The 25,543-nt window shown below is 38.0% G+C and overlaps 2 protein-coding genes, 1 long non-coding RNA gene and 1 other non-coding gene across 4 annotated transcripts; all 4 read left to right on the top strand.

Moving 5' to 3' along the window:
- Nucleotides 1–1,077: 1,077 nt before the first annotated feature.
- LOC104446670 (TMV resistance protein N-like) lies at nt 1,078–1,633 on the top strand. Its single transcript, XM_010060497.3, has one exon. It carries the CDS (start codon nt 1,152–1,154, stop codon nt 1,626–1,628), a length of 477 nt encoding a protein of 158 aa, XP_010058799.2. The 5' UTR covers nt 1,078–1,151; the 3' UTR covers nt 1,629–1,633.
- A 2,605-nt stretch (nt 1,634–4,238) lies between these two features.
- LOC108959693 (disease resistance protein TAO1-like) lies at nt 4,239–6,815 on the top strand. Its single transcript, XM_039313626.1, has 3 exons — nt 4,239–4,523; nt 6,067–6,685; nt 6,793–6,815. Exons 1-3 carry the CDS (start codon nt 4,335–4,337, stop codon nt 6,813–6,815), a joined length of 831 nt encoding a protein of 276 aa, XP_039169560.1. The 5' UTR covers nt 4,239–4,334.
- A 1,609-nt stretch (nt 6,816–8,424) lies between these two features.
- LOC120293444 lies at nt 8,425–10,609 on the top strand. The gene is made up of 2 exons (XR_005551241.1): nt 8,425–10,212; nt 10,302–10,609. It is a non-coding gene; the product is annotated as an uncharacterized LOC120293444 (long non-coding RNA).
- A 242-nt stretch (nt 10,610–10,851) lies between these two features.
- LOC104444785 lies at nt 10,852–14,625 on the top strand. The gene is made up of 3 exons (XR_005551245.1): nt 10,852–11,954; nt 13,456–13,583; nt 14,405–14,625. It is a non-coding gene; the product is annotated as an uncharacterized LOC104444785 (transcript).
- The last annotated feature ends 10,918 nt before the right edge of the window (nt 14,626–25,543 follow it).

Below are 25,543 nucleotides of genomic sequence, written 5' to 3'. Positions count from 1 at the left end.
ATATTTCATAGCATCTTTCATTTTATGATGACAAGTAATTAATTAATTGAGTCGTGTCGGTCCACCAATATGGAGGTAAGTTGATCATCACGCACAAATTTGTCATGCACTTAGCTATGATATATTTAAATTTTACATGTATAATTATGTATCTTATGAGTATGCGTTAAATTAGAAATTAGCAAAGAGGAATTAACTAATTACGGTTCGGGAATGCCATTACTAGGAAGCCGTCAAAGTTTGTCTTGCTAGTGAGCCTACGACTAAAGCTAACCTAATGAAAGGCAATACTTCATTTTCCATGTAAGAAAAAGAAAAATGAAGACTCAACAGATGAAAGTCCTTTCCTCGAAGCTTGTAAATTAATTTAAAGTTTATCTTATTTTGACCGGTCAAGTGCATCAATAATCTAACAATAAATTTAACATCAAACAAAGAAACTTGTTTCAATCAATAAGAAAATCCGAATAATGCTTCGGCATGTGGTCTTAAGTAAAAAAATGTCCATATGTTTATATCTATTAGATGTCTTGGTCCATGCTTAAGCACCATGATTTTCCAAAGTTGTACTATTCTAAATACAATATTATTCTATCCGGTATTCTTAATTGTGCGTATAATTATATATCTTTTGAGTCATCGTCCGTTCAACTATAATTTAGCAAAGGAAAAACAACTACTCGGAAGCTGGGGATGCCTTTCCAAGGAAGCTAGCAAAGTTTTATTTATTAGGGAGCCTATAACCTAGATCGGGGACCAGTAGCGAATAGCGATCTATTCAATTCAAAACCTTTGTCGGCCATATGGCTTTTTGGCCGGTCAAGTTCCTGAATAGTTTAACAATAACTCCAACATCAAACGAAATAAATTTTGTGTCAATCAGCCAATCCGAATAATGTCATCATTTGCGGTGTTGTGGGAAAATAAATCCATATGTTCACACCTATTAGATATTTCTCCTTAATTCCAAATTTCTAATATTATCAATAGATATAGTATTGTTCTTTGTTAGCCCTACCCAAAAAAAAGTCACACATCTCTATCCTCTAGTATAAATCAACAAGAAGATCAAGTGGAGAACAAGCTACTTGGAAACACAGTTTCAAATCTTCAGCTAATAGTCGTTGTGAACTGTTAAACTCCATCATCCAATGGCTTCTTCTTCAAACACCGAAAAGGCTTATGACGTCTTCCTAAGCTTTAGAGGGGCAGATTTGCGTAAGAGCTTCGTCGGCCATCTCTACCAAGCTTTAAACCAGAAAGGAATACACACTTTCCGAGATAATGAGGAGCTGAAAAAGGGAGACCAAATATCACCAGCGCTTATGAAGGCCATCGAAGAATCGTGCATCGCAATCATCATTTTCTCTGATGACTATGCTTCTTCAAAGTGGTGCTTGGAAGAGGTGGCGAAGATTATGGAGTGTAGGGAGCCAAAGAACCTTACTGTTCTCCCAGTGTTTTATAAGGTGGACCCAAGAGAAGTGAGACAAGGAAGACATAGTTATCAAAGAGCTCTAAATAAGCATGAATCCAAGCTTGGGAAGAATTCAGAGAAAGTGACGAGATGGAAGGAAGCTCTTTTTGCCGCTAGTAACTTGTCTGGGTGGCATTTGAACGATGGGTAAGTAGAGTGGAGTTCATACTTTGTGTAAGATAAGTAATCTTTACAAGTAAGTATATATGTATAGATGCTTCATGTTATGATTCCTTAATATTCTTAAGTCACTTAAGGTTAAGTTAGTAATTTCATAAAGAATTAGTGAATCTAAGTTTAATTACGATAGAAAAATAAGATTTGGCAAAAGATAAGAAACATTGATAATTAAAATAAAAATAAACCTGGCAATTAATTCAAACAAGAAGTGTTAAATAAAATTAGGTGGTAATTTAATTGAAAAAAATTGGTAAGTCACTTTATTTTGTCAATTTTTTATTTTTGAAAAAGCCATGTGTTTGTTTGATGGATGGCCACATCTTATTTTTCAAACTCAAAATGCCACTTGTGAGAAGTTTAGGACTCAATTACCCAAAATTGAAAATCTATAAAACTCAATTGACCAAAATGAGACGTGAAGACCTCAAATAGCCCTCAGATAAAATATTAAGAACTTTTTATTACACTTTGAGGGCAATAAGGATCCAAAAGAAAGAGCTCCAGACCTTACCTGAATGAAACAGGGCTTAGCACAAGCTAAAGGCAGAATTCTATCTTTCGATGCCCCAACATAGGTTTTTCTTCGTGCCGGTGAATTCTAATAAATATTAGTAAGTGTCAAAACTATCGGTGAGAAAAGGATGGGTGACTTTTCTTTCACATAAATTGGCTAGTAACTTACCAGTAGTTTTATAAAATCACCAACTTCTTTTTATAATTTGCAGATTACCCATTTCGTACTAACTTACCAAATTGATTTGCATAATTTATGGCGTTGAATTTAATAAATTTCATTTGAAATTAGTAGTAATTACTAATAAAAATTTGAGTGTCTTATCTTACCATCTTTGGTCATATCAAATAATTACCTACTAGTTCTGGATGAAAAATTTACTGACTCATTTGATCAAAATAAAATGTTAAGAGACAAAATGTTAATTATTGCACTTACCCATTCGTTTGGAAGAAACAAGAGACTTCGCAATCTTTCATACAGGATAATTAATATGTGTAGGCCATGTCAAGCAATGACATCGTGCTTCAGGGAATTTACTAGTTTTGGAATCAGATTCTTAACCACCGTTCAAAGTCCTAAATGGCTCTTTCAGACTAAACTTAGAAATAAATCACATATGATAGTCAAAAAAGAAAAATAAGTGAGTCGTCATCTCTCTATCTAAGGAACATGAATCACTTAAGTAGATAGATACATGTTCGAATTGGTGTGGAGCCGTTGGAGTTCAAATTTGACTTAGTGGGAATACATTTTGTATTGGATGTAATTATCTAAAAGTGTGACGCTCTGATTTGCCGTTGTTGTTGGCTGGTGATTGCGTGTTATTTGCTTATTCCAATTGCTATAACGATTCTACAACTTCTTTGTCCTTTTTCTTTTTGTTAGGGATGAGTCAAAACTTATACAAGGAATTGTAATCTCCATCTCAACTCAGTTACGCAGAACACCTCTTCATGTTGCCGATTATCCGGTTGGGATAGATTCCCAAGTGGTTAAGCTGAGAGGGATGTTAAATCTTGAGTCTACAGATGATGTTCTCATGATGGGATTATGGGGACAGGGAGGCATAGGAAAGACCACATTGGCTAAAGCCATTTATAATGATGTTTTCAGACTATTTGAAGGTTCTAGTTTTCTAGCACATGTTCGAGAAAATTCAAAAAATGACAAGGATTTAGTTGCTTTGCAAGAAAAGTTACTGAACGATGTATTATTACCAGGAAAACATTTAGAAGTGTCCAATGTCGATGGAGGTAAAAATTTAATACAACAAAGACTTGGCCGCAAAAGAGTTCTTGTCGTCCTTGATGATGTGGATGACTTGCACCAATTACGTGCTTTAGCAGGAAAAGACAAGTGGTTTGGTGATGGTAGTAGGATCATTGTTACTACAAGAGATAGCCATCTACTTACTACTCATGAGATAGATCAAGATCATGTGTATGAAGTTACAACATTGAATGACGGTAAAGCTCATGAGCTGTTTAGTAATTATGCTTTTCCAACACACCAAAAATTAAAAATTAGGACAGATCTAGTGAATGGTGTTCTGGATCATGCTAAAGGCCTTCCTTTAGCACTTGAGGTTCTGGGTTCCTTCTTATGCAATAGAGGAGAAGCTGAATGGGCTAGTACACTAAGAAGGCTGTCTAGGTTTCCTAACAAAACCATTAATGATGTGCTCAAAATAAGCTATATGGGACTAGAGGAAGATCATAAAGAGATTTTTCTCCACGTTGCCTGCTTCTTTAAGGGGTGGGGAAGTTGTCACGTTTATGAAGTTCTCAACAGGTGTGATTTTGAGGCAACAATAGGATTAAAAGTTCTCTCCGAGAGGTGTTTGATAAAAATTGAGTCTGCAACCCTAAAAATGCATGACTTGATTCAGTCAATGGGCATGGATATCGTGAAGCAAAAATGTGATGATCTCAGGAGACGCAGTAGACTATGGTTATATAAGGATGTTGTTCATGTTCTATCAAGCGACATGGTAAGATTTGTAAATACGATTAAAATCTGCTTCTTATATTTAACTCTAATTTTTGAATATAAATTACCTAACTAGTCTTGTACATACAGGGAGATTGTGATGTTAAAGCCATAGTGTTGAACCCACCTGAGCCGATAAAAATAAGTGTCAGTCATGATGCTTTTACAAAAATGAGAAGCTTGAGGTTGCTCATTTTACGCAATGTTTCTTTCCAAGGTCCTATATGTCTACCCAATGGGATAAGATGGTTCGAATGGCCTGGTGCTCCTTCGATTCCAGAATTTGCCTCTGGTCCCAATAAATTAGTGGGACTTGATTTGAGCGAAAGCAGGATGACAATAGTGCCAAAACCATTGGAGGTGAACATTTATGTATGAAGACCTTTTTATTATCCACTTCATTTTCATGTATATATGCGTATTATGTATACTCTTACCCAAAAGGAGCGGTGTTCCTATGTTTTAGAAAACTACTTGTCTATTTTCTTTCAAAATGACCCTGACTACCCATAGAAATATTTTATGTGCAGCAAAATTAGCATTTGAAAAATTAAGCATAAAAACAATTTTATTAGAAATAAATACACGACCCAAAGAACTCTTATAAATATATGTAGAAGAGAAAGACATTTCAAGATTTGGAAATTAATCATGAAGGTCATTGCATAAAAGGAAATCCAAATGATGAAATTTAAAAATATGTGAGAGATAAAATAGAATAACCTATTCCATGTATCTATCCATAGTAATAGTGTTTGTAAAATATGTAATTGAGTATAATTGATAGAAGGAAGATTCAAATTCCTTAAAAGTAGGATTTCTTGCTATATATTGTAATATAGATGGAGTTCGCATGTCTAAATGTAGGCTGTGTAACTTCACTCTGACTTTGTCGGTTGTTTACATATAAGTTTTTTCTTTTCTTTTCTTTTCTTTTTGAAGAAAAATTGTACAATGATAGCATATAAAGAAAACAAAAATTATGATAAGCGAACCCATTGATACCGTATATAAAAGTAAAATCACCGAAGGAATCTGGCTGAATGGTCGAGCGTTTGATTTAAATGTGACAAATCGAATATCCTAATCATAGCATCTTCTACTCAAATTAACCTTAGAGGCGAAGTAGTCATTAAGTGATGGAGCTTTGCCTTGCCCAATGCACATAGGTAAACGGCCGGACTTGTCCTGCATCAATTGTATTAGCTAAGTCGAAAGTTTGAATGCATCGCATTGCAAAACAAGAAATTGTTAGTAGCTTAAATTAGTTCTTAAGATGCAGAATTTCTAAGTAGATATAATAAAATATATATTAGAAACTATCCGATATAAGGGATTCAGTAGTCACCACCAGTTCTTAATCTAAAGGGAGAGCAAGATTTGTGAATTGAATGTTAATTTCTTTTTTTCATCATAATGTATTTTAAAGTTGGTTTCTTTGACTTTGCATGACTTCACCAAAAAAAAAAAAAAAAAACCTGAAAGTTCCTTAATTTTTGGGAAAGTTCATCGCGATAAAATATATATTATTGAAATTAACTGATTATATATAAAATGTTCACTTTGATGCTTGCCGTGTGATGTTCACTTGGCTTTTATAATTAGCACATGGCATGCCACAGGGCTTAATCTTGTCACTTGGCCGGCATTTACATGGTCCCCACATGACACTTCTCTTGGCTTTTCTAATTGCCTAATAGCATGACACGTAGCCTACATTTGATCTGTATTCATTGGCGTTTTGATTTGTCATCTCTAATTTTCAATCTCTTACCCAATATATGTATGGATTTATTAACTGGGAAAGTTTGTAGTGTTTACTAATTTCACAATAAATTTTTAATTCTCACAAAATTAGTTTATAATAATTCTCAATGACAAGTCGATTTCGCTATTTTTGCAGGAATTCCGACAATTGAAGCACATTAATTTTAGTTTTTGCAACTCGTTAGTCCATGTGCCTGACATCTCATTTGCTCCAAATCTGGAGGAATTGAAATTTATGCGGTGCATAAATTTGGTAGGAGCACACGAGTCGATTGCAAATCATGACAAGTTACGGAATTTGATTATATTGGATTGCTTCAAACTTCGTAATTTAACAAAGGAGCTCAAGTCAAAAAATCTCGAATTTATCAGTTTTGCGGGCTGCAAAAATTTTGAAATGTTTCCTGATATTCCACATAAAGTTGAAGGCCTAGAAGTTTTGAATTTAGTGCACACCGCTATTAAGGAACTTCCTGCATCGATAGGAAATCTTATCTCTTTGGAGATAGCGTATTTAAATGGATGCTCAAACTTGGTAGGTCTTCCATCTAACATTTACAAGTTACAAAACCTTAGAATATTGGGACTCGCGGGTTGCAAAAATTTAGTCGAGTTTCCAAAGTTGGAGGATTCAGCTGATCCATGCATAGAGGCCAAACTTCCCAAGTTACAATATATATACCTTCGTCGAAGTGATTTATGCATGAAAGATGTTCTTGAGAATCTTTCCCGTTTTCCCTCTTTGATACATCCATGTCTCCGGGAGAACAACATCACTAGCCTTCCTACATCCCTCAATGAGCGTGATAGTTTGACTTATTCAGAAGTTTTAAATTACCGTCAATTACAAGAGATTCCCCAGCTTCCACCAAATTTAACTTTTGAGGCAAACTATTGTGAATCTCTGCAAGAAAGTGGAGAATCAAATTCAGAAGCAGAGAATTCACTTATGCACAAAGACAGTTCGATTGGAGCAAACCTAGAGGAAGATTTGCAAGATTGTCCAATAATTACTGAGGAACAAAGTCAAATGGTGCAAAAGAAAAATTATGAGGCATGCAAACCAAGACCGCGTGGACTTCTAACTCGATTGGCAAAGATGAGTGGCAGTGTTGGTCGCTGCTTTGGTTGTTAGAATGGGCAAGAAACTTGCTAAGGAAGCAATTCGGAGGTAAGTGAACTTAGCTGACCTTCATGATAATGCCTTCTCTCTCCTTGTTTCTTCTCGTTTTCCTTTCTCCAAAAATAAACTTGCAACACGCTCGAGTCTTAACCAAGTTAACTTTGCATCCTAAATAAAATTATGTAATTCTTTCTTCTCTTTTGTCTCTTTTTTTTGTTTTCAGTTTTTCTCTCTCCACCTTCTTCCTTGGGTATTATAATTTATACTCATGAAAAATGTATTTTTATTTTTTCGGGCTAAATCCTCTCTTCTCCACCATAGGCCAACCTCCAACTCCGCCGACGCCGCTTTCAGCATCATGACTCCTCATCTTCCACACGACACCACCAGTGAGCTCTGACGACATGGGAGATCGCCACCTGCCGGCGGAAGCGATGAACAGAAGGAGTTCGTCATCCGGAAACAGAGTCCCTAGAAGGTGTTTCTTCGAGAGACGTTGAATAAGGTGTTTCTTCGTGAGATTTGTCTGTGGATGCTTGGTAGTGAATACACTTGCAATCAACGTTACATGCTGCAAAATCAACAACGATCCCTAGAAGGTATAGCTTTTCTGTCTTTCTTTTCGTAGGTGGCAACTTATTAAAACGAGTAGGTGAAGTGTAGGTTCAAAGGAAAAACAATCGAGGAAGAGTGGAACACTGGGAAGTAGCATGTACATGGCTTGGTTCAGTCTGCTTTTCAGGCGAAAAACTGGGTCAATCTGGGTGCTATAGATTGGGAACTCCCTTATGCATAACCAGGCATCGAAGTGGAAAATTAGCCATGCTAAAGAGAAAGGGGGAGAGAGAGATTTGGGTGCTTTTGAGGTGTCTAGGAAATGTGGATGAGTAGCATGTGCAATTCATATAGATGTGCAGCAGGTGATCAGTTTTCCAGGACTAATGAATTTGATAAACTTTGATTAATGGGATAGGCCTTTGTCTCTACATTTTATGAGGCCTTTGAAGAGGCAACACCGTTGAAAATAAAGATGCAGTGAGATGGCAAGCCACCATGAAGGGTTGCTTGATAATTGAGTCCTTTACCACTTGTTGACTTTGGCAATAGGGAGAATTGAAAACTGAATTTACCGAGAGCATGAGAGTTGTAATGAGCATTGGTTGTGCCCATAAATAACTGGTTAGGTAATTATTTTCTTTCACCTTGTGAACTGTGGGTATATAAAAGAAAAAATCACGAGAAACATGGCGTTTACATAAGTTCTTCAGTAGAATAGAGACTCGCCAGAAGCTGATTATCAATTCTGATTTCTGAGGCCTTCCCAACAGTTTAGCATTCTCTCTCTCTCTCTCTTTTTTTTTTTTACTTATGTGCCATGGCATTTATGATGGAAAATGAATTAGAAGCTAAAACTCCAGGAAGCTTCTCGAATTTTTGAGTGAAACCTAATATTAATCAAAGATAAGCTTCTGAGGTACCAATGATAAGACGACATGTGGTTTTTAGTGTTGTTAGAGCCATATCGGTTTAAAAGTTAGGTGAGATTTGCGTCTGAATTACAGGATGAGTATGTGGTAAAAACCATTGCTTGGAAGCTTGTGACCACTTTATTATACAGGACCTACAAGATCTTGATCATATAGCTATGAGAGATGCATTCATTCCAACCGTAGCTATGTGACACGCTGAATGTTTCTACTAGAAGCAACTTGATGCTGATTTTCTCTTTGAATTGCCTGTATGGATTGTGCGTGCATGAAAAAATTTCTGACTCTTGTCCTCATGATTTCTTCTTCCAACCAGTAATAAGACCTATTTGCTTTTCTTATGTAAGAAAAAACTTGCTTTGGACAACCTTGAAGTTCCAGTTGGTGAGAAACTGATTGTCAAGTAACTAGGTGCATTTCAAATATGTTACTATATTTTCTAACTAAGATGATTAGTGTTTTAGTCTAAATTAGTGAATGGTTTCATAGTGTACCTTATTTATTCATAATGCACTTTGATTGAACAGCCATGTGATTGTTGAGGATGGAGAGCGTTATTGTGGCAAGAAGAAATCGGACAAATGAGCCACAAATTTATGTTTATCATTGCTTCTCCACCCCCTTCTATAAATTTTGGTCAAAGTGTGTTGTTAGTGTTCTGAATTAATACCCTCGAACTATCCACTCGTAATTTATTGATGATCTTTTTATGTTTCTCCCTTAATTATTTCTTAAAGATCATACAATAATATATCTGAACAAATCTGTTCATAGTAGAATTTTCCATGCATTTTTCGGCTGTAAAGGGTTTTGTTCCCATTATTCTTTCGTAAGATATGATTAAGGCTATCGATAGCAATGTTTTTGCTTTGTTATGCACAATGTGTTGTGCTTTTCATTTACTATTGTGCTATGTCTGGAACCAAATTATGGTCTTTTATCTGCTTTTGTGAAGTTCCTAACATTGTTTTCTTTCGTTGTGAGTTAGCTAGACTTTGATAATCTTACTTGGTATAAAAATGCATTGTAAGCATTGTATTGCCTTTTAAGATGTAAGAACCTACTCCTTGGGTAGATTTCTTCATACAAAATGGTTTCTAGAAGAGATATCATCTCTTATCTAATAGTCTATTGTTGTAATTATTTATAGTTATGTGGTGACAATACACTACTATAAATGACTTCAAGGACCGTAATGAATAGTTGATGCGAAAAGTATTTGGCCCTTTTAGTTGTGGAGCATAATAAAGGAACAAAGGCACCTTTCTACATGGTATATATAAAAATATTGTTAGAAAATGTGGAGGTGGCTAATGCAATAAGAAGCCTCTTTTTCCATGTGATATTCTCAACAACTTCAAGCAAGCAAAACTTGTTGAGTTCATGCAGTATATGCCTTGATCAATCTTATTTATATTCTAACTTGAAGGAGCAAACATTCCTAAATGTATGTTTAAGAAAAGCTGTCTTTCTGGCGAAGCTCCTAAATTTGACATGATATGCTTGGTTTGTTTTTCTTGCGCTTTCAAAGGCAACAAGACATGCAGAGATGGAAGCTCTTGATGTCCTTCAAGAACAGTGGCAGAGGACTGGATTTTCAGCTGCGGATGTTGCAGGGCCTTTAATGCGACATGTGAATGCATACTGTGTGCAGCAGCATTATCAATCACTGGTACATCTGTTGGTCATACTGAAATAAAACTAAACTTTCCTAAAATTGGTTTATTCATAAATGATTAGATGTCCCTTATCCCTTTTCAGGTGTGAAGTATATTATGGCTGTACAAATGATAAATTTGGAGGCTGTGGCTCAATGCTGGCGTTGCGTTCAAATAGCTCTGAGGCATGCATTTCGGAACTTGCTTTTGTTGTTGATTTCGTATCTACCTAGCTCCACTTTGTAATCGTGACATATGATAATTGACAGCTAAAGCTTACTGGAGGTTTATGATTCCTTATGTTTATTACTGATGGATGTGATTTCATAGTGATTCTGTTTGTTGTCACTAATTGACTATTGCACCAAATAACCATGAAATTTAATGGAGGTTTATGGAACGTTTGTTCTATCTTTTCTGTCCTTTTCCTTAGTATAAATGGAAGAAAGTGGAGTTTCCAGAAGTGTCAAGAAGTCAAGTATATGTTAATCCTAAATTTCCCTGCTTTGTTTCCTTTTCCTTGAAATCTTTGTGGCTTGTTAGACATTGCCGTATTCTTTTTTATGCCCTAAAAGATTTACAGTTCTAGAAAGTGCTACAAGTTAAGCTAACATTAGTTTTCCTTTTCCCTTTCCCCCTTGTTTCTTCATCTTCTTCCTCACTTTTTTTTTTCACTGCAGTTAGATTTTTTGATGTCTTTAGTGTTATCATGTTTAAATTGGGAAATCTGCCAAGAAATGTGATAGTTTATCTGAAAGTTGATTATGCTTTCTAATATGCCATGGACAATGTACTTGATAAATAAAATCTCCTCTCTCATTTAATAGTTGCAATTATCTCTCCTTGCATGCATGAGAGCACGTGCCTGCTAAATTCTGGTGTATGCCTTGTGTTTCTAGTATGATTTTTCATTTGTCTGACTCTACTAACATTTCATGCTTCCTAAACTTGTTTAAAACCCATCGATTTTTTACTCAAACTTTGTACTAGTATACGAGCTCTCAATCAGATTGCTGGTGCCAAGATCTCTTAAGCGAAATTGCCTGTCTGAATTACAAGCCTCTAAGAATCACCCTGTTTACAGCATGTCGTTTGTTCTCGAAGGACATTAGTTTTTATGTTAAATAGAAAATACAACTGCTAAAGGTATTGTTGAAGTAAAAAAATTGAAGCCATTGTTACCCCAGACACACTCCTCTTAAATTTGATGCAAGAATTTTGCCAAGGTACATGCCCCTTAATAGAGCCTAGTTACTGTAAATTAAATCAAATGGAGCACTTCGGAGATAATTTACTTCCATGAAAACCTATATCGTGGAGTACAGACATTTCTTAGATTGCTATTCTTTGGACTGAAATGTAAACTTCCTGAACTAAATATATTCTCCAATCAGCGAACTTGTTTTTGCTTGGATAGTATCTTCTTTGGCAAAGTGCTTTGTCAATTGGTTTGCTAAATTATCTCTCACACAACATTTGGACATTGTTTGCAAATAGAATCTGTCTCAAGTTTCAAGCTTTTGAGCTACGTGAAAATGCATAATCATTGACAAGTATTGGCTGGTTTCCACAGAAATTCCATCTGCGTTTCCCCTTTTGAGTGTGTGCCTGATTGATGATTGTTCCCAACTATTTCCTTGTTTCTCCTTCAGTAATGGGGATTCTGGATCAAAGGGTTTTAGATGTTGGGGAGGTATAATGCCATCAGAAGCAATTTCTCTTCTGCAAGATTATTATGAACCAGGAAATCTGAATGGTATGAATAGCAATCAACCATTTTAACCTGTTGAACTGGCTGTTCGAAAGAATGTTATAATACCCCAGCTATCATCTATTTACATTAGAGTACATGAGGGAAATGATAATTCTTATTTAAATGGATCCATTTCCATAGTTAAATACACTTTTTAAAAGGCTTTTATGAGCGTAATAAAGCAATTCCACTTTTTGAACCAAAGTTTGCCAATTATTGAAGTCAAGCATTGTGCATGCTAGCAACATCTCACTGAACGACCCATCTGGAAAAAGTCCTTTAAATCTAATACTTTGGTCTTCCTAGCACTCCTCTCCTTCCCTGTTGATTGAGAAGAATTCAGGAAGCCTCTTTCTCTTTCTACTTTCCAATCAATTCTTTGAACAAGCTAGATGAAGTGCAGTAGCTGGGGCTTCTGCTGATTATAGATCTTGCTGAACAACTCTCTCTCTCTCTCTCTCTCTCTCTCTTGCGCGTGTGCGCTTTTCTTCATGTGTAAATTGTTTGTTGCTATATCCTTGGTCTGGAGAATTATCTGCGCAACCTAGGTAAATAAAGCTAGCCAGTCAAATGATTTGTAATGACAAAGGGTCGATGAAATTACAAGCATAGAACTAGTGGGTCTTTGGTTGGATAAGAATTCATTCAGAAGTTAGAACCCATTCAGAAGTTTTCTAAGTCAAGGGTAAGGTACTTATCCTTAGATGGTGGGTACACTTAATCAGACTAAGTATAGATGCTAGAGTGGAGCGGTGTTCAGCCATACAATGGTTGCTATGAATAGGTTAGTTTGGCAAGTAAACAAAAGCTAGAGTTTCAGATGCCCAGTCTTTATTTATTGGCTAATGCCCTATTTATCTGATGTAGCTTTTCTCTGGACTGGATATAGCAAGATTGCCATTTGAAAAATGGGATGTCATGTCCCTAATAGTAAGGTGTAGGAATTTATCTAGTAAACAAAAGGTTGAGTTTCATATGCCCACAATTTTTTTTGGCCAATTTTCAGATGCCCTGTTTATCACATGTAGCTTTCCTCCAGACTGGGTGTTTTTAGCTAAGATTGCCATTTGAAAAATGGGATGTCATGTCCTTGGTTAGGAATAAGACGAAGTGATGTATCTTAGTAGTTGATAATCCAATGATTAGACTCATTAGAGAGACATCATTTTGCACTATCCCTATTGTGAATTGGTTATATATGGTTTTGGGTCGAGCAATTCTCCATGCGCTCTTCAGTTGGTAATAAATCAAGAGACTGATCAAACCATAATTTTTTCAAGCCTCTGAGATAATCAGTGCTCTTTGGAAACTCATTACATTAAGAAATTATGGCCTCAAAATAATTTGTTTTCACAATGATAAAATCAACTTGGTTCATGTTTCTTCTATGTTTTGTAGAACCCTGGTAAATGAATATCATTTCTCTTTGCCTTGTTTTCCCTTCTTTTCCTTTAATTTGCTGCTAATGACATTGTTGAAACTGTTAATTGTTTAAGTCTTACAGATATACTAAATGCTGATATCTGGTTTTTAACTCCAAAGCCCCACAGATCATGGGTTACTCAGGCTTCTCATTAGATCTCTGTGCATCGATTCTTCCTATTGAATCCTCTCGTGCCTTTGCACAACTAGGTAAGACCTTTGAACTTACGGTTCCTTGTTTTTGTGAACATCATGTACACTATTCTGATGCATCTCTGCTGCATATCGAATGATTTGCTAGTTTATTTTGCATATAACTAGTAGGCTGCATGGTGCGACCTTTGTATATCATAGCCTGTTAACAAAGGAAAGGCACACCTTAGGGTTTTGGCAATGTTTCTTGCTGTGGTTGTATGATATGATGCTCATGAGACTGAATATTCCTATAGCTATGCATTTCCTTGTATGATGGTAAGTCAATAATAATGACGGCACTAGAAAAGGTCTTCAAAATGAAGTGAGATAACATCCTTTCTCTTCATTCAAGATTCTTACTATATTTTAATTATATCGTTCATTGTTCTTTTTCCTGTTAGTTATTCATTTTACTATAACCTAAGTCAAACTTGCTCTTCAGGGTAGTTCCCATTCTTGAGGTGAAGTCATCGCAAAATTAATGTTGAATTAGTTTTCTGGCTCTTTGTATTCTACATGTAAAGGCGCAAATCTGAACGTGACGTCATTGGTGCTGATTCTAGCAAAATAAGATAGTTTCCTGCCTGTGTGTGATGTCAGAAACAATTATTGTTAATTATTTTATCTCAAGATGTTAAAACATTGTATGATCATAGTGTGTTCGGACAGTCCTTTAAGTATAGAAATATGTGTGAATGTTAGTGACTCTGATTAGCATTTCATTATATGGTAAGAGGATGTAGTAAAACATCGAGCATTCCATTAAGTGTTTTAAATCGATCGATGCACACTCTAACTAACAATGCACGTGTTATTTACTGTTGTTCCAATCTTAGATGTTCATCAAGGGACCAGAGAAATGAAGCATCATGCATGTCCAAGTCAGCTTTTTGCCCAGATGCTCATGTGTTTACTGAGGGTTGTAATTGTGATGACAAGTCCATTTCATGCTTTAACTTAAGATAATTTATGGCATAACCCCCTACGTAGGCATCACTTTTCTGATGCTAATTTTTGTCATCTACATATTTTGCAATGTGGCTTGATTTTTCTTGACTTTTTCAAACTTTGAGGTAATTCTAGGCATGTTATTGATGTGTCAAAGCTTCATAGTTGTGGACGACATCATGTGTGATCCCTAATGATGATACAAAAGGTAAATGATTTGCATGTGATTGGCATGGATTTCTCAGGTAAAGAATTGCATTGACTAGATTTAAGCTTCCTTGTTATATCAATTATGTCGAATATACTTGAATTCAAAATATTGTAGAGTCAAATGACGTCATGATCATTGTTGAGTTTACCTAGAATATTATTGTGAGAAAATCTCAGTGATTTGATTGGTCATGTGGAGAGCGTGATTGGCTGAAATAGTCACATGGTGGCTCCAAAGGTACATAAAAATCTCAATGTTTTGCTTGGTCAAGAGGCAATTGGCATTGCTTCTTCCCGAGTGTGCTTTCATTAAATTTCTATCCTGCAGGAGTAGCCTTTTTACTTTCGCTAATAAATTGTCAATGTTTGAGTTTTTCTTAAGCTAGTAATGATTATGTTATAGTCAAATCTAGTAAAGCATTAGAAAATATGAACCACTTGCTTGAAAGATCATAGTCTAAAACGAACGGAAGATGGTAATTTTGGACCACAATTTTTGAGAAATTTTTTAAATGTAAGATAAAATTAATTGTATAATATAGTTGTAGTAAAATTTATAAAACATGTGGAAACGTTATATTACTCAAATATGGTACCGTATTATATTAAATTTGGTTTAACACGCATTTGGTTATAGTAATAATGTGGTGAAGCAGTTATTGTAGGTTGTATTTAAATAAATAAGTTATGGCTTCCCTTCCTTTCCCAATTTCGTAAACTCACGACATTCGTATGCCTTCGTCTGTATTGATCAGTTCAAAGTATGTCTTGAGTTTGAGCCCAATGTGAAATTTCGAATATTCTGAATTGGATATGTTGCGAACGTTTGAAATTGAGCAAAGAAAATCCGAAGATCAACTTCCCAAAGTTTGAACATGCGTTGGAGAATTTGGCCGCTGAAATAGGAAAGTTCAACTTTGACTTGGATTTGGATTTTGTATAGAGATATGTTTTGGATAAAATCGTTTTAGATAGGAAACAGAATCCTATGAGAAGTTGGCAAAAGAATAAGGATTTTACTTATATATAGACTTGTGGCTGTGGGTGGTAGAGGTAGATCACAAATTGTCTTGAAGCGTCGCATGAGTGCTTGGTGTTCCACCGTTGATCATGAAGAGTTGGTCTTGAAGTGCCATCTAGTCATCGAGTGCTTGGGAGGGATTTTTCTTTGTCATTCTTGTCAATGAATTACATCCCAGAAGATTTAGTGTTCAAGCCGATTAAATCTTTTGGTAAGATTTATTCTTGAATAATTTCGGGGCTAAACACTACCTGTGTTGTTGGGTGTAATTGGGGCTTGGGAAATACTGAGAGAGTATTTGAGTGACTTGAGTGTGTAATCTCCTTGTATCGCTTGATCTATAGTGAAATTCATTGCTGCTTTCCCCGTGAACGGAGGTCTTTACGACTGAACCACGTAAATTTGGTGTTCGATTTATTTTCTTTTTCTGTCTATATTATTGTTCGATCGCTTGCCTTTTTGCAACAAGTGGTATCAAAGCTAGGCTTGGCTAAGTTGAAACGAATCGATGGTGATAGTTAAAGTAAAAGTGAGAATCGACAGATTTGATGGGAATGATTTTAGTTTCTGGAAGATGCAGATTGAAGATTATCTTTATCATATGAAACTGCACTTGCCCTTATCTAGGGAGAAACCAGAGACGATGAAGCAAGCTGATTGGTATTTGTTGGATAGACGAGCTATGGGTGTGATTCAGCTGACGTTGGCTCATAACGTCACGTTTAACATCTTGAAGGAGAAGACCACTGCTGATTTGATGCAAGCCATGTTGGATATGTATGAAAAGTCCTCTGCGATCAACAAGGTCTATTTGATGCGACTTTTATTTAATTTAAAGATGAGCGAAGTTGCGTCAGTTATAGATCATATCAATGAATTCAATGTGATTGTTAGTCAATTGAGTTCGGTTGAGATTGAATTTGAAGATGAGGTACATGCTTTGATTATGTTTTCCTCATTGCCTAATAATTGGAATACTATTGTTACTGCCATTTGTAATTCCTTTGGGTCAACAAGTTTGATGTTTGATGGGGTTCGAGATTTGATTCTGAGCGAGGACATCCGTAGAAGAGAATTTGGCGAACCAGTATCTGCTGTTTTAGTAGGTGAAAATAGAGGAAGATCTAGAACATGTGTAGGTAAGAGTAGTACTAATATGAACAGGCGTAGTCAGTCTAGGACTGGTGATATTGTTTATTGGAGTGTGGCAAAAGGATGCATCTTAGAAGGAATTATCTTAAGCTGACGAATGAGAAGGGTAAGAGAATTGTAGTTGATTCTGCAGATAATGTTGCAGCTGTAGCGGATAATGCTGATTATGTCTTGTCTTTTACTGTTTATTCATCGTTTGATGGATGGATTATGGATTCTGGTTGTTCTTTTCATGTCACACCAAATAGAAACTGGTTTATCACTTATCAGTGCATGGGTAGTGGTAAAGTCCAATTAGGGAACAACGCTAAGTGCGATGTTGTGGGTATTGGTGATGTTAAAATCAGAATGCATGATGGTATTGTGAGGACATTGACTAAAGTAAGACACGTTCCAGAATTGAAAAAGAACTTAATTTCCTTGGGTGCCCTAGATTCAGCTGGTTACAGGTATTCTTCAAAATGTGGAGTTATGAAGGTTGTTTGAGGTGCCTTGGTGATAATGAAATGAATCAAGCACAGAGGCCTGTATAAACTTCAAGGTGAGACAGTGACAAATTTCACTGTAGAGACGTCGGATACATCTGTTCGAGAGTCTATTGACCGCTCGAGGAAGACCTAGGTGTTTGTGCCAATGCACAAGTTTGATGCTGGTGTCAGAATCATGCGGTTGAGAGCTTTGATCGAGACGGAGACTGGTAAGTTGATCAAGCATGTGCTGACTAACAATAGCATGGAGTTCTGCTTGGAGCTGGCAAATAAATTCTGCATGAAAGAGAGCATAGTGAAACACTGCACTAGTGCCAATAAATCACAACAATTTACAGAATTGACGAGAAGAACATTACTAGAGACAGCTCGAAAAATTATCCATAATGCTGGTATTGCTAGGAGAATCATAGCTGATGTGCTTAGTATGGTAAGCTGCTTGGTGAATAGATCCCCATCAACTGCTTTTAAATGGCGGACTTTTAAAAAGTGTGGTCAGGTAACGTTGCTGGTTATTCTATTATTAGAATGTTTGGTTGCCTATGTTATTTTTGAGTGAGTGATGGTAAGCTCGATTGGAGGGTAATGTGCATATTCCATGGCTATGCACAAGGTTAGCGGGGTGATCGGTTGTGGTGCCCAGATATAAATTCACCTGTTAATAGCAGAGAAGTTACCCTTGATGAGTCTCTAGTACTTCTAGCTAGGAGTGTTTGTGGCAGTGTTCAAACAGATCTGAACAGTATTTAGCTTGAGGTGAAGTTGCGACCAAAAATTGCTGAGGTAGCGTATACAGGTACTAGCAAAGTAATCAACACAGATGGTGCTTGTAGCGAGGTGGAGCTTATAGAGTCAACGGTTGCTGTAACTGCTGAAATTAATAAGGTACGTATTCGATCTCTTGATAGATATGGATGCAATAATGATTTTGCTTTATCTATGGTTAAGAATGTTGTGTTGGAAAATCATTATGAAATAGTTAAAGGTGCATGTGGAATTGGTATTCTGATGAGGTCCTCGGTTATGGCGAAGTTCAAGCGAGGCTTGGACTTAGATGATATTTGTGGCGATTGAGCCCATCGGGGGCTATGGAAAAGTAGTGGTAAAGTTTGAATTTTTGTGAAGCGATTGTAACTTAACTCAAACGTCGAGCCAAGGTGGAGATTGTTAAAATATGTCTCAAGTTTGAGCCAAATGTGAAATTTTGAATATTCCAAATTGTATATGTTGTGAATGTTTGAAATTGAGCAAAGAAGATCCGAAGATCAACTTCCCAAAGTTTGAATATGCGTTGGAGAATTTGGCCGCTAAAATAGGAAAGTTCAACTTTGACTTGGATTTGGATTTTGTTTAAAATATACAAAGATATGTTTTGGATAAAATTGTTTTAGATAGGAAACAGAATCCTATGAGATGCTGGCAGAAAAATAAGGGTTTTACTTATATATAGACTTGTGGCCGTGGATATTACGGGTGGATCACAAATTGTCTTGAAGCGCCGCGTGAGTGCTGTGACATCTTGAAATTCGAACCCATTTCGATAAAATGAAATGTGCATATCCTCGGCGCGCCTATGGCCCTTTTTTTTCTAAGCTGATCACTCACGAGTTAATTAACCAATTGGGTGAAGCCGTTAAGGGATGTATCCGCATGTAAAATCTCTAAAAGCTATCTAATTAGTTTGATTGGGCTAAAATCGCATCCGGTCGATTTTAACCATGAAATTTAAATTGGTTTCGAGAATTGAATATTCAAACGTGTCACAATTCATTTTTAGGACCATCTCATCGTCGTCAATTTATTGACGAGTCCGAAATTTCAAGAAAGAAATTATCGGAGGAAAAATCAAAAACTGAAAGAATTTAGAAAGGGAAAGAGAGAAGAAAAATAAAATAAGAATAATTGTATTATATTATATTATTTTTCTCATTCTCCCTCTCTCTTCTTTTCTCTCCCTTTTCTTTCTTTTTCTCTCTTTCTTCTCTCTCCCTCCCTTCCCCTTCGTGCTTAGCCCCCCAACCAAATACCCCCTTTTGCCAATTTCAAATTGGCTTCTTCTTCTTCTTCTCTCTCTACTTTGACTAGTCAAAGGCTTCTTATCCTTCTCTCTCTTATCTCTTCTTCTCTCTCCTCTCTCTTCTCCCCACTCCCCCTCGTGACCGAACCCTTATTCTTCTTCCTTCTTCTTTGTGCGAACCACCCAAAACCAGAAGCGGAAGAAGCCGAGTGGCAGCAACTTGTCAAAGCCGTCACCATTCGTCCTGCCGCCTGCGCTCCGCCGCTCATCGCCCACCTTCGCCTCTCCTTCACCCTCCTCAGCCGCCGCCAACGTCCCCTCTCTCTCGGTACTCTCTCTCTCCTCTGCTCCAAACGAACCAGCAAGACAAAAGAAGCAGCTCATTGTCGCCGCCGCTGCCGCTGTCCCACCGCTCACACCGCATGCTCGCACGTCCACCGCTTGCTGCCGTCCCGCTGCTCGCTACCGCCCATCCCTTTGCGCCTAGGAATCTTCCCCGTGTGATTCCAACTGCTGTCCAGCTCGGCCCGACCCCTCCGGCCGCCGCCTAGCCCCGTTCGGCCACCGTTCGGACCCGCCGGAGCCTCCCTTACCCTCCCTCGGCCTTGCTTCACTGCCCTAGCTACCGGCCCAACCTTGGCTAGCCTTGAACAGCAGCCTCGCCGAGTGGGTTTTCAGCTGGTTCAGGCTCGCTTTTGGGCCGTTTCCGGGCCCCGAACCTGAGACCCGCTTTGGAGTTTGTCGTTCCTTGTGTCACCCCCATCGAATTGATCCGATTTGCGCGCGATTCCGGTAAGTAATATCACTAATCCCTGATTAGTTAGCTAATTATGTTTAAGGATGGTTTATTTTTAATTAATTAGGTTTAGGTGGTTAGATTATTATGGATTAGTGTTTATTAGACAATTGGGATGCGAATTAAACAAATTGTGTACGCATTTAGCAAGTAGACGTGGTCTACTATTTATTGAAAGTATCTTGGGATTTTTCTTGACCCTTAGTGGGCTTCAATTAGGCTTTTCGGGCCTAAGTGAAATTTTTGGTATTTAAATATTAATTTTAGGAATTACATTAAATAATTATTTATTTTCCGAAAATTCAATTGGGATGGCCAGTGACCGGAATATTATGCTGATGACTGTGGAGAAGTCCGTTTATTTAATCGGGCTTTATTTTGAGCTCAATTGAATTTTTAATATTAATTATTTAATTTTCGAAATTAATTAATTAATTATTTATTTTTGGAAATTAAGGTTGAGATGGCCGGTGACCGAAATTTTATGCTGATGATCATGGTGAAGTCTGTTTATTTAATTGAGATTTATTTTGAGCTAAATTGGATTTATTGTAATTAATTATTTATTTATTTTTCGGAAATTAAGGCTGGGTTAGCCAACAACCGGAATTTCGTGATGATCATCGTGGTGCAGTCCATTTATTTAGTTGAGCTTTATTTTGTGCTTAAATGAATTAATTGTGATTATAAGATTACTTTCTTGGATTAATTAATTTGGATAATTTATTGGAAAATAACCGGGTGTCCGTTGACAGCACCAAAAGTGTTTTGGCGGACGCAAATAATGGTGGGATTTGTGGAATTGAAATTATTATATTTTGGCTAAGGCCAATCATGTACCCACGCACGATATTTTATCAATGATGATAAAAGATGAGAAGAAATACTATGTGATGTGGCTCGGCAATATTACATCGCTTTGGCATGTAAGATGCCTTATAGAATGCACATAAATTATTGAATATTGATCATACCGTGTGGCGATAATTGATCAAGCCTGTGTGGCGATAATTGATCATGCCTGTGTGGCGATAAGTGATCATGCTTGTATGGTGATAATTGATCATGCCTGTGTGGCGTAGATTGTGCCTGCGTGGTTGTAATTCTGTGTGTTGAGTATCGTGTCCGTGTGGTTGAAGGTAATTCGAACGCTTAAGAGAATGCATGTGGCTCGGTGAATTTATGCATCACTTTGGTAAGATAGCACCTTAAAGAATGCATGTGGGTCCAGTATTCAGAAATAGCATCTAAAAGGGCACGTGGCTCGGTGACTTGATGTACCACCTTGGCGAAGAGGTTGCCTTAGAGAATGCACTTGGGCCCAAGGTTCGAGGCACGTGGCTCAAAGACTTGGGATGCCGTCCTGGAGAATGCACGTGGCCTAGCTTTTAGATATTCATCAGTGGAGAATGATTTGTGTGACATGTAATCGACTAGTTCGATTTGTTTGGAGTAAATAGGTGCCTATTGTAAATTGTATTGACTTGCAGGTGGGATTTGAGGCCAAGGTAAGTCTTCGCCCCCAGCGTGTTTAGGCAACCTATAGTATAATGGTTTTCTAATCGGGCCTTGGTGGGGTAGAACTCGTTGATACGTAGTCTCATCCCGGTTTGGGAAAAATATTTCAAGACCCCAATGAGGAGCTGAGGAAGAGGGATTTGAGAAGGAGAACTCTAGGGTGAACCTTGAGGAGGAGAATTTTGGAAGAAGAAGATAATCCCGAGAGGGGCCTTGAGTACGGCCTGGATGGACTGAGATTCTATCTTCTTTTGAGATCTCCATTTTGATGTGAATAGTTATGAAGTACTCTAGTTTGTGTTTTGTATAAAAGTTCGGTTATAAGTTTCAGTATGAAAAATATGGCATTGCTTTTCTATCCCATTGATTTACTGTTTGGGGATTTATAATTGCTTCCGCATGTGCTTAATAAATGAAAGGGTCGGCGATATATAGTCTTGGGATATCGTATTATAAAATCGACCAAGGGAGAAGGATGTGTGCGTACCTAAGGATCGGGGCGTGACATCCCCTTTTTGTGGTATCAGAGCAAAGTTCAAGATTGGAGTGATAAGGAGCGTTGACCATGGGATAGTTGGTAGGAAAGGCCTTTAAATTCATGCTAGTGTATGTCTATGTTAGCTGAGTGCTAAAATTGCTTGTTGTTTGGATCGCTCTATTTCTAATTTGGTGTTCAATTGGAAACATGTGTTAGTTGAGTAAAGCTACACCATGAGCGATTAGAGTCGAGAACTCCTGCAAAGAGGACCAATAGGGTTGTTATTCGGGGTAGAGCTCTGACTCGTGTCAAAACCCAAGGCGGGCGTGGTTGAGCTCCAGCACAAGCTAGCGCGAGTGGAATGATTCCACCTGTCGTAGATGTCGGGGTAGCTGCCCCTAATGATCCTAGGGTGGATGGGATCTTGCGCGCTCTGAAAGCGATGGGTACTAGAATGGATCAGCAAGCTGCCACTATTGAAGCCGCTGCAACTGTCGCCGCCACCAAAGTTGCCCCTGTTGCCGCACCTGCAGTCACACCTACCGTTGCTCCAGCCACTGTGAATGTATAAGGTGCACCGGAGATAGTGGTCGTTGCAAGACCAATCCATAAGCTGGTGGAGCATTTCCTAAGGTTAAATCCGCCATTGTTCACCGGGTCTGGAGATCCTGAAGCTGCTTCTTCATGGGTTCAGAAGCTTGAGAAGGCGTTTGGCACTACTGATGTGCAACGAGACTGAGAAGGTAATGTTAGCAACTTACCAGCTAGAGGGAGTTGCGAACACTTGGTGGATGACAACTTGTGAAACAATCTTTCCAGAAGGCGCTGTTCAGGACTAGAACACTTTTCGTGAAACCTTCAATGATAAGTTTTTCTCTGAGACTGCCAGAGAGGTGAAGATGGCAGAATTTCAACATCTTCACCAGGGTTCCCTAATTGTTGATGAATATGAGGCGAAGTTCGTAGAACTTTCGCGATATGCCCCCGAGTTAATTGAGAATCCTATGAACTGAGTGAGGAGATTCAGAGATGGATTCAGATCGGACATGAGGAGTGCCTTAGTCCTTCTAGATATAAAGACTTATAATGATCTATATCGAAGAGCTCAGAAGATTGAGAAGGCTTCGAACGAATGAGCTGCCGCATTTGGATCGCGGTTTGGTTCGAACCAAGATAGAAATCGGTTTGGGAAAAGACCGATGATTGGAGATAGATCTCATGTTTTGCCTAGTAAAGAGGGTGGAATTGGAAAGTCGAAACCCAATCGGATTGGTGTGTGTCGTTTCTGAGGAAGACAACATGGATTGACCACATGCTTTCCTAGGACAAGAGTTTGCTACGAGTGTCGCCAGCATGGTCACCTAGCCAAAGATTGTCCCCAAAGAAAGATGGGAAAACAACAGCTGCCACCACCACCACAGATGGGTCAGAACCGAGGACTCCCACCATTAATTGCACAGTAGGGTAGACTATTCGGACCTCCAGCTCAAAGACAGACATATGCCATCACTAATGGACAGGACAAAGGGAAAGCACTGTAGATAGAGCATCACTAAAATGGTGAAGGGGACAGGAACGAACCAACTATGCACCAATCAGAGGAAGAATGTTTTTGGAGTGACTTTATGGAAGTAGCACAATGAAATTTTGGTTAAGTTTATAGAATTTCAGTTTGTGAAAATGAAGTTGTAAAGAGGAGAATCACTGACTAGAGTAGTACATGAATATTTTGTTTATGTATAACTTGATGTTCTATATAAAAAGGTTAGGCTTAAGGAAAAGCTGACTTTCAGATTTCTGACGATGGGACACTAAAGTTCCATGGATGTTTAGTTGTGCCTAACGATGTAGAGCCTAGAGAGGATGTTTTATCTGAATTGCATCGTAGTAGTTATAGCGTTCATCCTGGAAACACTAAAATGTATTAGAATCTACAACAACACTACTGGTGGTTAGGTATGAAGGTGGACATTGCCAAGCATGTCGCCAAGTGTTTGACTTGTCAGCAAGTAAAAGGCAAGCATTGCAAACCGAAGGACTTCTGCAACCTCTCGCGATCCCAAAATGAAAATGGGAGCATATCACGATGGATTTCGTGACTAGACTACCACGAAGTCAAAATAAGAAATTATTCGATTTGGGTAGTGGTCAACAGGCTGAGAAAGTCAACTCACTTCATTGTAGTTCGAAATGACATGAGTCTGGGTAGACACGCAGACCTGTATGTGCGTCAGGTGGTTCGTATGCATGGATTGCCAATTACGATAACATTTGGTAGAAACCTGAGGTTTACTGCTACTTTTTTGAAGAGCTTGCAAAGTGCTTTAGGTAAAAAGCTTTAGTACAGTACAGCGTATCATCCTCATACGGATGGCTAGTCTGAAAAGACAATTCAGACTCTTGAAGACATGCTGAGAGCGTGTGTAATAGACTTCAAAAGAAGCTGGGAAGATCAACTTCATCTGGTGGAATTCGCCTACAACAACAATTACCAGCAGAGTATCATGATGGCTCCATTCAAAGCGTTGTATGCAAGAGCATGTAGAACTCCAGTATGTTGGGATGAAATCGGAGAAAGGAAGATAACAGGCCTAGAGTTAGTTCAGCAATCAATAGATGCCGTGACAGTAAACAGAGACAGATTAAAGACTGCGCAGAGCAGACAGAAAAAGTTATGCAGATAAGCACTGAAGGTCTTTAGAATTCTAAGTTGGTGATTACATTTTTCTAAAAGTGTCACTAATGAGGAGAACTTCGTGCTTTGGTAAGAAAGGCAAGCTGAGTCCGAGGTACGTAGGTCCATTCGAGATTCTTGAGAGAATTGGGACCTTAGCGTATCGTCTTGCGTTGCTGCCAAGATTGGCGCAAGTGCATAACATATTTCACGTGTCGATGTTAAGGAAATACAAGCCTGACCCGACCCACGTGCTCAATTTCGAGGAATTGGACGTGGATGACCGTGTGTCATACGTCGAAAGCCCGATTTAGATTGTCAATCGCAAAGAACAAGTTCTACGTACAAAGACCTTTCCGTTCGTCAAAGTGGTCTGGCAACATCACGGTACTGAAGGAGTGACTGGGAGATTGAAGAGTCGATGAGACAGTTGTACCCTGCCTTTTTTAGCAAAGTGTGTAATGGTTTAAAATTCGAGGACGAAATTTTTATAAGAGGAGAAGAGTTGTGACATCTTGAAAATCGACCCCGTTTCGATAAAATGAAATGTGCATATCGTCGACGCGCCTATGGCCCTTTTTCTCTGAGCTAATCACTCACGAGTTAACTAACCAATTGGATGAAGCCGTTAAGGGATGTATCCGCGGTAAAATCCCTAAAAGCTACCTAATTA

Source organism: Eucalyptus grandis, chromosome 5, assembly GCF_016545825.1.
Source record: "Eucalyptus grandis isolate ANBG69807.140 chromosome 5, ASM1654582v1, whole genome shotgun sequence".
NCBI lineage: Eukaryota > Viridiplantae > Streptophyta > Magnoliopsida > Myrtales > Myrtaceae > Eucalyptus > Eucalyptus grandis.
The sequence above is the reverse complement of the archived record's forward strand: the minus strand, read 5'-3'. Positions and strand labels throughout refer to the sequence as shown.

Bases quoted from the DNA above. Each gene is read 5' to 3' on its own strand.
- LOC104446670 (XM_010060497.3), top strand. From the start codon at position 1,152: ATGGCTTCTTCTTCAAACACCGAAAAGGCTTATGACGTCTTCCTAAGC.
- LOC108959693 (XM_039313626.1), top strand. From the start codon at position 4,335: ATGAGAAGCTTGAGGTTGCTCATTTTACGCAATGTTTCTTTCCAAGGT. The intron at 4,524-6,066 runs GTGAACATTTAT...CTATTTTTGCAG, and splicing joins TAGTGCCAAAACCATTGGAG to GAATTCCGACAATTGAAGCA. The intron at 6,686-6,792 runs GTCTCCGGGAGA...GAGATTCCCCAG, and splicing joins TCCCTCTTTGATACATCCAT to CTTCCACCAAATTTAACTTT.